Source organism: Protopterus annectens, chromosome 1.part1 (assembly GCF_019279795.1).
Source record: "Protopterus annectens isolate FY-2018-M chromosome 1.part1, PAN1.0, whole genome shotgun sequence".
NCBI classification, from domain to species: domain Eukaryota; kingdom Metazoa; phylum Chordata; order Ceratodontiformes; family Protopteridae; genus Protopterus; species Protopterus annectens.
In genome coordinates this window covers 950,900,090-950,912,937 of record NC_056726.1, presented here as the reverse complement: position 1 = coordinate 950,912,937, position 12,848 = coordinate 950,900,090, and the positions used below count along the sequence as shown (strand labels likewise).

The following is a 12,848-nucleotide window of genomic DNA, read 5'->3' as shown; positions in this document are numbered from 1 at the left end:
TGACTTTTTCTTTTAAGTCTATTTATGGACAAATTCAGGCCAATAAAGACAAAACTGCTGTGGACATGGGTACATATGCCACGCACACATTTTACACATACACACTATATATTTATTTTATTCAGAGTGAACTATTGCAGATTATATATTTATTTACATAAAGTAAACTATTTGTAAATTGAACAGTTTTGGGTGTTGTATTCCTCACCCTGATAAAATATACAATGCTTGTGTCTATTTGGTGTGTGTGTGTGTGTGTGTGTGTGTGTGTGTGTGTGTGTGTGTGTGTGTGTGTGTGTGTGGGAGGTGGGCTCTTCCCTTACAGTCATTTTTTAAATAATGCATTTTATGTTGAAAGCAAAAGGCAGGTAAAATTTCACAATACACAAGGGGAGAAAAGCTGTGAAAAGTCAAAAAAAAAATACAAGGTAGACAAAACAGGAAATCAGAAGGCAAGAAAAAAATGACAAACACTTAAATTCTGATTTTTTTTTTTAAATTTTCCCCATAAATGCTGCCTGGGACAATTTTTCTCATCCAAGCTGAAATGCGACAACAAAGATCTACAGCAGGACAAGCCTGGCAGTGCAGAGGATTAAGGCTATGAGTTGTTAACAAGCTGCTTCCTGTCATACAGGGTTTAATTCTGTCAGTCTCTATTTGCCTACTGTATGACCTTGAGCAAGTCACTTAACCAGTGCTTTTGAGGAATTTGGAAACTGAACAAGGCGTCTCAATGGTCTCTGGGACTGCATGGTTAGTCAGTACTTCTGAAGTTATGAGATGGTAAGTACCAGTGGACAGAAGGTGGGCCAATGGCATCTTGGAAAAGTTTTGCTTGACTTCCCAACACCAGCATTAGTTCTGCTATTACTGTGGATGGCATCCATTTTATAGATCTGTCATTTTAGTCTATTTCTTAAAGGTTATTTATTTATTAACTTTGTTGCTTTCAGATGACCTCTGCCTGGTCTCTATTTGAAACCATTTGTCTGGAGCACATATAACATGGATATTAACACCAGAACAGGGGCCCTAATACTAACAATAAACATCAATAACAGGAAAAAGACAGATACATTACACAACATCATTCAAAGTTATGGGATAAGCTTATGGTTATTAAAGTCCTTCAAAAATAATCTTAACTACATATAATGGGAAATAGAAAATATCTAAGTGGTTGTAAAAATCATGGTTCTTGAAGGTCAGTAGCTTGCAAGCTCGACAATCAATGAACCTTAGAAGCTCAAAATGCATACAAAATGTATCCTCCCCTCTTGCTATCTTTAAGTCACTGGTTTTCATTACCATCATTCAAGCCATTGCCTCTCCAGCTTCCACTGTACTACCACCACTTTACCTACAAAAAGAATGAGACATGTAGCTGCAAATCCAGACAGAACGACTGAATAGTCACCAGCTTTCTACATTTGCTTCCCTTGACTCTCAAAAATGGCTATGTATACTTGTTGCTTTTCAAAGAAGTTCCTCTATGCAACTGGTCAGCACAGTGGTGCAGAGGTAGTGTTGTCGCCTCACAGCAAGAGGTTCTCTGGTTCGATTCTTGGCTGGAGTGTCTTCTGTGCGGAGTGTGCATGTCCTCAATGCATTCGTGTGGGTTTCCGCAGGGTAATCTGGTTTCCTCCCACATTCAAAGACATGTGTCTGGAGCATTTCTTCCCGGGCCTCCGCTGAAAATTGTCTTAGTTCCAAGTCGGACTTTCCCGGTAAACAAATGTTAAATAAATAAATAAATAAAATCTCATCTCCAGTCCCTTGTCTAACCTGAAAATCCAGCTCCCACTCCCAGCACCTCACCAGATTTGAATTTTTCATCCAAATTATTTATCCCCATCTTTTTGCATGCTCCACACATAGATAAGATTCCCAAACATCTTCAGATCATAAATACTATACATCATGTGTATAAACTTAAATCGATTAAACAGCACCTTTTAAAACTGGAGGAGTACGGAAGTTTAACAATAGATGGACTCAGCAATGCCAACCATTCAGAATATGTTTCTACCATTGTATTTCACTCTCAGAATATTTTGGCAATACATATAAATGACACTTGTAATATTCTCTTTGTATCACTGTACTTCGCTCTTAGAATATTTTGTGTCCATTGTCATACTGCAGAAATTCTACTTGCAATCTGTAATCCATATGCAAGTTTATATCTGTATACAAAACTTACATTCTAATCTGTAGGAGGCTGCACCTGCAAAGGAAATCTTCATTTTAGTGGAAACTCGCAGTCATCACAGTCAATGAAAAACTAAAAAATGAATAAATACCAGGTGCTTCCTTACCAACACAGCTGCCATTGAAAAGGGGCTAAAACATTTTTTTAAGTTTGCATTTTCTGAATAGTGGTACAACAGAGATAATTTTTGCCTCACAGCAATAGATTCTTCAGTTTGATTCTCAGCTGGGGTGTCTTTTGTGTGGAGTCTGCATGTCCTCCCCGTGTTTACATGGGTATTCTTTAAGTAATTCATTTTCTTCCCACAATGCAAACAGATGCAGTAAGTGGACTGAATATTTTAAACTGGATAAAAATGCGAGTATGCATGTAAGTGACTGGAATGAAAGAAAGACTACGGCAGGGCTAGCCACCCAGCTATGTGAACCTTGGATCTAGATGATTGCTACTGTTGAAGTGACACACCTACCCCACGTGCAAAAAAGGTTGTGGATGGATGTTGGATGTTCTGCAATCTTTTCTCATAACTTCATAAAATAAGAGTAACAGTTATCATATTTACAGACCAAACCATAAGAAAAGCTACTGTTTGAGGTACTTCTCTTTTTCTTTGATCTGTATCCACCTCCAGCATTTTTTATTCTCCAAGCAACTAATACCGCAGTAAATGTTCCATTTCATACGACCTTGATATTATAACTTAAATATTATTTAATTCACCTGGAATAAAATGTTAGAAATGAAGCATTTACAGTCAACCTGATGTCAAAGAGCCATTACAAAGAACAGATGCTGAACACCACAAATTTATTTTTCTGTGTAATATTCAGCAGGCAGCAATACTACATCTGTGGTGTTTTAGATGCATTAAATTACACTTTTTGGTATACTTTAGGCTTATATAATCATACTTTTGGCATGTTATTGCCATTGCAACATATCACTTTAAGTGCAACCACGATACTACATTATACAACCTTACATATGATAGAGTATATAAACTTACCTGGCTAAATTGTTTGCAATGAACGCTCCCCATCCACCAGGCTCAAAGGAGAACTAAAGAGATAAAATTTTGATTAATGCATTTCCAGAGTGCTATTCTGCATCATGTTTTATTTTAAACTGCTACAGTCTCTACTTGTAAATGTGTAGACTCTTATAACCCTTAAAGTGGTGACAAGTCTGACACAAGAAGCAATTTGAAACATACTATTCAAATAATTCTCCTGCCTCCAAGGTCAGCTACAGTGATACTATCCAGAAATTGCTATTGTAAGAACATGTACAACGAAAAGATTGCTGAAATACAGAGATGTCACTATACCTAACAATACAATGCAGGTTTAATGTCCTACATGCAGCACTATGGTACCCATAACAAAAAAGGAAATTTATATGACGCAATAAAAAGACAAAACAATGCAGCTAATGTGTTCATAACATGGATGATTAACGATCTCTAAACCAGACTGTAAGAATTATGCCTAAATAATTTTGAAAAAATCTCAACAGATGAGCATGACCTTAGTGTAAAATACAATACTTGATAGAATAAGCATGGAATATCATCATTAAATAAAATAAATTGTTTTAAAAAGCATTTTTTGTGGAAATAAAATGAAAACCCTCTTTCAAAAAACACAGAAAAAGCCAAATTATAACAATAACACAAATCAGAGTTAAATAATAAACAGAAAGCAGGACTGGAGTGAACAATAATAAACAGTTACTGGAAATATTTTGGCCAGAAATGTCAAAGAAATATCAAAGTTGTAATCTGGAAAAAATCTTATGACTGCTTCTGAAAAACTGCATTTGTCACATTTATCACTTACCCATTTTCTAAGGTGCTTGTCCTGTTGATATCTGTAGTGATTGTGACAATGTGAGGTATTGCCAGCTATGCCAGGAGAAGTAGGGCAGTGGATGTGTAACACATGCCAGCACAGCTAGCTGGAATTTAGTAAAGAATTATAGGTTATTTGAATATCAAACTGATTTGTATGATTGTGACAATGTGAGGTATTGCCAGCTATGCCAGGAGAAGTAGGGCAGTGAATGTGTAACACATGCCAGCACAGCTAGCTGGAATTTAGTAAAGAATTATAGGTTATTTGAATATCAAACTGATTTGTATGAATGCTTGTGTTGAAAATGGATCTGTAAATTTGCTTGTGTTAAAAATGTAACAACAGTGGCTCCTGACTGTATTGTAACTGAATTGAATATATATATGTTAACAGAGAATACTGGAAGAGAAGGTTATGCTCAGCTCCAGTTAACTTAGTAAATAGTAAGAAATAAAAGTACTGGGCCTAGGCCGTAAAGATGTTATCTCTCAGTTTTGAATGAAGCCAGAGATGCTATGTCTGCAAGAAGCATGGTTTGTTAGTCTCTGTAGGTGGAGTCGAAGTTTGTAGTTGTTTTATGACTTCCAGAAGCTGCACCAGATCTGAGTAATGTTCTTTTGTGCAACTGACAATTACGTGGTAAATCTTAGCAGTCTATAGCAATGGGGAGTTGCATGGGAAGCAAAAGTCAGATGACTAGATGTATGTGATATCGTTCTGTACAGAAACAATGTTTTAATATTAGGTGAGACAAAGTCTCAGAGCAGTCTGTTTCTTGGAACCTGACACAGAATTATCCCTCACCTACTTACAGCAATTCTCTAGATCAGTACGGAAAATATAGTGAGAATAGTTAAATATTGTTTTTCTGTAACTGTGAATCTTTCCAGCTGTGCTATTTTTAATATTTCCTCTGAGTGAAACTCTGGTGTTTACTCTAAGTAGATATTTCATATTTTCATGTTCGTTTATTATTTACTATTAAATATTTATGGATGTGGTGAGAGAGGACATGCAGGTGGTTAGTGTGACAGTGCAAGATGCAGAGGACAGGAAGAAACAGATGAACCATTGTGGCGACCCCTAATGGGAACAGCCGAAAGAAGATGATGATTAAACATATTTAAACATTTCATTGTGGCTGGTCCTTTAGAGAATATTTTAACCTTTGAAAGTACTTGTATCTATTGGTGACACTGTGGTCACTCCTGAAGCCTGGCTGTTTGGTCAACATTACCATTTGTATTAATATTAATTTCACTGGGAAACCTTGCAAAAGCCTTAGGTAGCTGGCTTTGTAATATCTGGTGGCAGTGATAACGGTCTTATAGTCTGGGCAGAAAGGGGCACAGCACGTAAGTCTGTGCCAGCCTTTCCCAGGTGTGTGTGTGTGTGAGAGAGAGAGAGTGAAAATAAAATCTCACAATGTGTGTGTGTGTGTGTCAACTACTTGAGGCAGGGACACTAAGCACTGGTTTCACACACAGCGTCCTGGAGGACTTGGTTTGGACACTCAGTGGAGGACTTAAACCTACAGCTGTGCTTGTGGGAAGCCTTACTGGCGCCCTGAAGGGAGACAGATATAAAGAAATCCAGACCTGGGCTAACTGTGATCCCGATGTGCTATTAATGGAAACTGTGCTTGATGCAGCGGTGTGCATCTGGAAATGCTGAGGCTATCCATTTGTATTCCAAATAAATGCCCCTCTCCAGTGTCAGTGGTGAGGATTCAGGCTCCTTGATTACTTGCCCAGAGTGGGAGTGTCACAGTGATGACAAGCTCAGCAGCGCAGGAAAGACCTCCCCCTATTCCTAGTAGCAATCTCCAGATCCAGCTGGGTATGCCAAGGAAATTCCAGGTGAACAGAAAAAGAGACAGCTACTCCAAAGTGCCCAGGATTTCCCCTGGGGTCTCCTTCCAGTGGTCTGTGCAAGTCAACTAGGAGGTATCTTCACTACGTGCCAAACCACCTCAGCTGGCTCTTTATTTCTTGTTTAAAAAAAATTTATATCAAGTATGAGATAAGCAATCATACATTTACAAAAATGAAAACAAATCATACTCGCATAATTTTAGTTGCAAACATTATACATTACAAACCATATTGACAAAGTATAGTTGTATAAAGTCTTACCATAACAGTAGATGTCTTCTCTTCACTGTTGCAGTACACATTACACTATGGATCCCCTGCCAAGAGAGGTCGACATCTGGCCAGTATACGAAAGCCTTTAGGTTACTTTAAAGTGCGTTGTAGGTCACGCGTGTGCTCCTCGTGTAGCATAGCACCCGGATGTACCATCCTCAGAACTGACAGCCCTAGTAGGAATGCCAGTCCAAGGAAAAAAGAGAGATTGTCAGCACATCCAGAACAGAAATGGACCAGAGGGAGATAGTAAATAATGCAACAGTGAAGAGAAGGACATCTACTCCTACAGTAAGATTTTACACAACTATACTATGTCCTTCCATTTCACTGTTGCAGTTTTCATTACATTAGTGTGAGTGCCAAAGCTCCGGAAGAAGACAGGAGGAGGAGGAAGGACCAGCAGAGCTCTCTAGGAACCCATGAGGGTGGCCCTAGCAAAACCAGCTTTAGCTCTGGAAATTCCATCTAACTAGTAGTGCTTGGCATAGGTATGCACAGAAGTCCAGGTAGCTGCCTCAAGAAGAGAGTTTGTATCCAAACCCTTGAAAAAGCACCAGAAGAAGCCATAGTTCTAGTAGAATGAACCTTAATAGAATAAGGAAGGTTTTACCATGAAAGGAACAACAAAAAGACATCCAAGAAGAAATAAACAGTCTGCTTGGACACAGCTAATCCTAACTACCTGGGATGAAAGGAAACAAAGGATCAGAGTTTCTAATAGTCTTGGTCACATCCAAATAAACAAAAATAAAATCTGAGTTGCCTATGCGCATCCAGTATGTACAGCACTTTTTCACTGGCAGAATGCGGGGAATGGAAAAAAGTGGGCAAACGAATTGACTGATTAAGGGGCAACTTATTCACCATGTTGGGCATAAAAGGATTAGTACGCAAGGATACCCTGTCCTTATGAAACACCAAAAAAGGAGGACAAGCCATAAGGACTTGCAGCTCAGACACACATCTTGGAGAAGTAAGGGCTAACAAACATACAGTCCTCCAAGAGTAATCTTGCATGGAAGCTGAAGCTGCAGGCTCAAAAGGAACCTGGGTCAGTTTTTCCAAAGAAAAGAATTAAGATTCCAGGGAGGAGGAACAGATTTTCTGGTAGGCCTAATATGAAGGACACCTTTAAGAAACTGTTTAGCTTCAAACCTAGAAGCTAAAGGAAGAGATAAAGGGAAACAAGCAGAGGTAGATAAGTGGGCCTTAACAGAAGAATAAGCCAAGCCACCACTGAGCAATTCACACAGATAATAGAGAATCAAAGGAACATCCACAGAAAGTAGATCCAGGTTATGAGAAAGAGACCAAACAGACAACCTCTTCCATTTGGATACGTAGAATTTCCTATTATTGGGCTTCCTGGCCTCCTGCAGTACCTTAAGCACATCCTCAGAAAAAAAGGTCAAAAGTGGAATCAAAATCCTACAACCCACACTGTCAGCTGAAGAATGGACAGGTGGGGATGGATGAGATCCTTTGTCGTGTGTGAGTAGGTCCACCCTGTGAGGTAACTTGTGATGACTGCCCTTTGCTAAATGCAGAAGAAGAAGACGGAACCAATGTTGTCTCAGCCAAAAGGGAGTCACCAACAAGATTTTAGGAGCATCCTGTTGAATTTTGAACAGGACTTTTGAAATGAGGGGAAGGGTAGAGAAAGTGTAAAGAAACATCCCCTTCCATGAAAAAGATAGGGCGTCCACTTTCCAAACTACAGCACCTAGGAGTCTGGCAAAAAAGAGAGGAAATTGTCTGTTCAGAGGGAAGACAAAAAGATCTATTTGAGGAGTACCCCACTAGTGAACAACATCCAGAAACATATCCCTGTGAAGCACCATTGATTGGATTGAGTTATGAACCTGCTCAAAGTGTCCGCCACAATGTTTTGGCCTGAGGGAATGAAAACTGCCTGAACAGTCACTTGATACTGGGTAGCAAGTTCCCACACCAAGAGTGCCAACCAGCAAAGATGATAAGATCTTTCCCCCTCCCGGTATGTTTACATACTACATCACTGTGGTATTGTCTAACACCTTGAGAGGTCCAGGGGAGAAGAGAGGTTGAAAAGCCAGCAGAAGAGCTATCTCTTTAACACTGATATGCGGCCAAATGGAATCACTAGACAATCTCGAAATACTGAAATGTCGAATTTCAATATTTCGAGACTGAATAGTCGAACACAGACATACCCGAACACCCAAAACCGCGAATAGCACAATCACGACCATATACACACATACACACACACACCTACCCTACCTATAAGCAGGGGGGGCAATCCCCACTGCACCCCCCCATGTGAGGGCTGCGCCCCTCACACCCACCTACTTATATGTACTAACTCCGAGGTTGCACTAAACACACAAACACATAAAAAACACCACTACACACACACACACACACACACACACACACACACACACACACACACACACTAAAATCCCTACCCAATACCCTTACACAAACATCACTTACCTGAAACCCCAGATAAATCCACAAACCGCACCGCATGTCACACCGTGATAGCGGATTTGACATTTCCGCATTCGACATAGTGCAGTTTTGCGTAACTGGACTTTTCACTATCCAGTCTCGAAGTACTGAAATTCGACATTTCAGTACTTTGAGATTGTCTATTATTATTGTCCAAGGCCAAACACCCCGCACCTTTAGGGAGTCGAATACTGCTCCCCATCCCATGTCTGAAGCGTCTGAACAGCTCCTGAGAGGAAAGAGGGGAATGAAAAAGGAACCCAAGATTTAGAGACAACTGCTGAATCCACCACTGAAGTTCCTTCTTGAGATAAAGCAGAAGGGGAACTACAGATTTGAGGGGATGAGCACTTTGAAGCCAAACTGAATTCTAAAACCACTGAAACTTTCTCATGTGGAGTTTCGCAAGACGGAACATTGGAATGATGGAGGCCATGAACCCCAGAACTCTCAGAAATTCCGTTTGTTACTGAGGCTAGAGGAAGAAGAGTTTGAAAAAAAAAACAAAATGAGATTTACTGCCTTGGGAGGAGAAAGGGATGCCAGCATAGGCATAGTCTGGCTCCTGCACCCTAGAAAAACATGGTCCTGAGAAGGAGTCAGAAAAGACTTTTTGAAGTTTATAGAGAACTCCAGGCTTTGCAGAAGAGAAATGGCAAAAAGAAGATTTTGCAATAAGATCCATGGAGAGGATGCCTGGAACAGGAGTTCGTCCAAGTAATGAAAGACTTGAATCCCCTGAAGCCTGAAAAAAAAAAAAACAATCACAGGAGCAAAGCATTTGGTGAATACCCTCAGGGCAGCAGAAAGGCCAAAAGGCAAAACAGAGAACTGAAATGCCAGGAAGCAACAGAGAAATGTAAAAACTTCCTGAAAAGGGGATGAATAGGGATATGCAGATTAGCATCCTTGAGATCCAGAGACACCATACAAGCCTGAGGAAACAAAAGAGGAAACAAAGTCTGGAGGGACAACATTCAAAAAGAGGGCACCTTCAGAAAATTGTTTAGATGAGAGAAGTCTAGAATTGGTCTTCAAGTACCATCTTTCCTGGGCACTAGAAACATCCTGGAATAAAACCCCTCCTCCATTGGGGCACAGGCACCTCCTGAATAGCACCGAGTCAAAAGATCTCGAAGCACCCATGGAAAGAAGGACAGCTGTTCCTGAGGAGGCTGAGGAATTCCCATAAAAGGGGGAAGAGATTTCCAGACCATGAAATACTCCTGGCAGATACTTGACAGAACCCAGGAATCCTGACTAATCTTTAACCAAACAAGGAGAGAGAGACAGGAGAAGAGAGAGAAAGAAAAACTAGACCGGGAGGTATAGGATAGTCAGAAAGCACCTGGTTTATCAGGAAAAGTAGACTTCTGGGGCACAGAAGTCTGAGTAGCCTTTGCAGGAGGAGCCTGCTTGCCAACCTTTTTACTCTTAGAAGGAGGGCAAGACTGCCTACGAACAAAGCCTGGTTTATTGGGGTAACTTCTCGGAAATTTAGACAAAGGAGAAACAAACACATGTTTTAAGTTCCTGTAAAGCCTTGTCCTTATCCTAAAGGGACTTAAGAAAGCAGCAGCAGCTTCACCAAAGAAGTGTTCATTATCCAGAGAAGCATCCATCAACTTAGCCTTACTATCATCAAGCAAAGGCTGAAGTTAAAGCCAAGAATACCTCATCATCACTGATTCAAAAGCAGCAGCCCTAGAGGAAGAATTTGCTGCATCATAACTAGACTTGATGGAATGATGATCCACCTGAGAGGAAGAGCCTAAAAGGAGAAGGGCAGAAGTTTTACCTTCAGAGTTTAAAAGATCAGAAATCATATGACAGGCTTGAAAAAGGACAGCCAACAAGTAGCTGGACATATGGGTCTGATAATTAACAGCCCTAAAAGGCAAAGTAGCAGAGGTATAAACCTTCTTGCCTAGCCTTTCCACCATTCAGCTATCAGAAGGCATTGACTCAGCAGAAGGAAGCAACTGAGATAACTTGTCAGAAGCTACAGACACCACTAAGGGGTCAGCAGAAAGACACCTTTACAAAAATGTACAGTCCTCCAGCACTCTATAGAACATATCAGGTTTCTTGGGGGCAGAGGGCTCAGAGTCAGAATTAGAAAAGGCATACAACAAAACAGCCAAAACAGGAGGGACAGCATAAGGTCTCGGAGAATCCATCTGCCGTAGCTCATACCTTTTTTGTATCTCAGAAACTTGAGCACAGTCCCATTTAAAGAACTCCATCTTCCTAAAGACTGTGTCCCCAAAAGAAATCTCTTCAAAAGGAGTATCAGGACTAGTAGATGCCTCTTCTTCTGATCCATAATCCAAAGGACAGAGATTTTGGAGGCGTACGCAATGGGATTCCTCATCTGAATCAGTCTCCTCAGAGGAATCCTGTTCTCTGGGTCTCTTAAGGGGGGTAAAGGACCAAAGCGGGGACGGAACAGAAACTCCCTAAGGAGGTTTTAAAGCCATCAAAGCACTAAACAACCTCTGAGTGAAGGACTGCCATTCAGTCTGTGGATCCTTAGCGGCTGGAAAAATATGTTCTGTTTCTGCTTTTTCTTTAATGGGACATCCGCCTTATAAAATGTAGAAGGCTCCAACCCTGGATGACATTCAATGACTGTACCAGGGATGACTTCTCTTACAAAAATTTGAGGAATGCCCCTTGGAGATAATAAGCCGCGGTTCCCCCCGGAATGTCCAAAGTGGATATCTGTAGTATCTCCTTGGAACCTGCCTAAGGTCAGATCCCCACTGGCTTCCAACAAAGTCATGGCAGAAGAATCCAACGATGAAGCCAGGTGAACCTCTGAGCTTTCACTCACCTTGAGAGACATCTGCTGGAGGCTGTACAGCAGAAGATTCCAGCCTAGACTTCTTAGCACCTTCCTCATGGATGGCTGTTCTTCGGACAGGACGTTCCCTCCATTGTGTCTTTAGTAAAAAACTTAAAGAATTGATTCTTATGATAAAGCTCCAAGAAAGAAAGCCTACTATGAAGGGCCTTGGGAACAAAGGCCTGACAGACTGAACAGGATGTAATGGTCATGGAAAACACCAAGGCAAAACAGACACTGTTTGCAACAGTCTTTATTGGGAATATGTCTCCCACACTGTCATTTACCCTTCTTGGATGACATGAAATCCCACAAGCAATATGAAAGTAAAGATAAGACAACAAAACCTCAATAGGGAATTTATCTGCAAAAGCTTGATGAACCAGCAACAGAATGGGAGTTCAGACCGACGATCAAGAGAAGGCATTCAGACTGGCGGCAAAGAAGTTCTGAGGATGATACGTGTGGACGTCACCTTTATGCCCTACACTATGCAAGGAGCATACTTGTGATATACAGCACGTCTTAAAAAAAAACTAACGGCTTTGGTGTACTGGCCTGACGTTGTATCGCAATGAATACTACAACAGTAAACTGGAAGGACATTTTTAATTGCAAACATTACAAACCACTTACAATCTATCCAGTCATTGTCAGTCAAACATTACATAGCTCATTCACATATTGCCTTCTTTTAAACCTCATTCCTCCTCTGCATGTATCATTCCCACAATTCCAATTTTTTCTGTGTAATTTGCTCCTACCTTTTTCTAAAGATCCCAATTCCTGTTGTTTTATCTAAATTACTATATATATTAGTTCTAGTACAGTTGGTTTAGACTTTGATTTACATTTTCTAGTAATAGCTTTTTTGGCAGCCATCATAATTAGACTCAGCAAAGCCTTACTATGTCTAGGCAATTCTGAATCTGTATTACAACTCAAAAAAATAAATTTCCTTAGTTACACCAATTTGCTCAGCAAGCATCTCTAACACAGTAGTCTGCAGGGAATCTTTAAAGTCTGCCAAATTATTACACTTCCAGAAAAAAAAATGTTCCCAATTACCTCTGTTCACTATCACACCTACAACGTTTATGGTTTACCTAAGGAAAAATTCTTTGTGGAGTCTACTTGAGGTATAAAATGCCTATGTAAACACTTCCACATCTTCTAGACTTGTTGCATATTTGGGAGACATATGTATATCCTCCCATTGTTTCTTTGTGAATTACTCTTCCCAATTCTTTCTAATTTCCTCGGATTGATTCTTATAGTTATCATGC

General features: G+C 40.3%; 1 protein-coding gene across 1 annotated transcript in view; it reads right to left on the bottom strand.

Moving 5' to 3' along the window:
- Positions 1–12,848, bottom strand: part of IAH1 (isoamyl acetate hydrolyzing esterase 1 (putative)) — a 408,138-nt gene that overhangs the window by 335,312 nt on the left and 59,978 nt on the right. Inside the window, exon 2 of the mRNA XM_044079155.1 lies at positions 3,222–3,274. Coding sequence (XP_043935090.1) covers positions 3,222–3,274 — 53 coding nt within the window. The remainder of the gene's footprint in view (positions 1–3,221; positions 3,275–12,848) is intronic.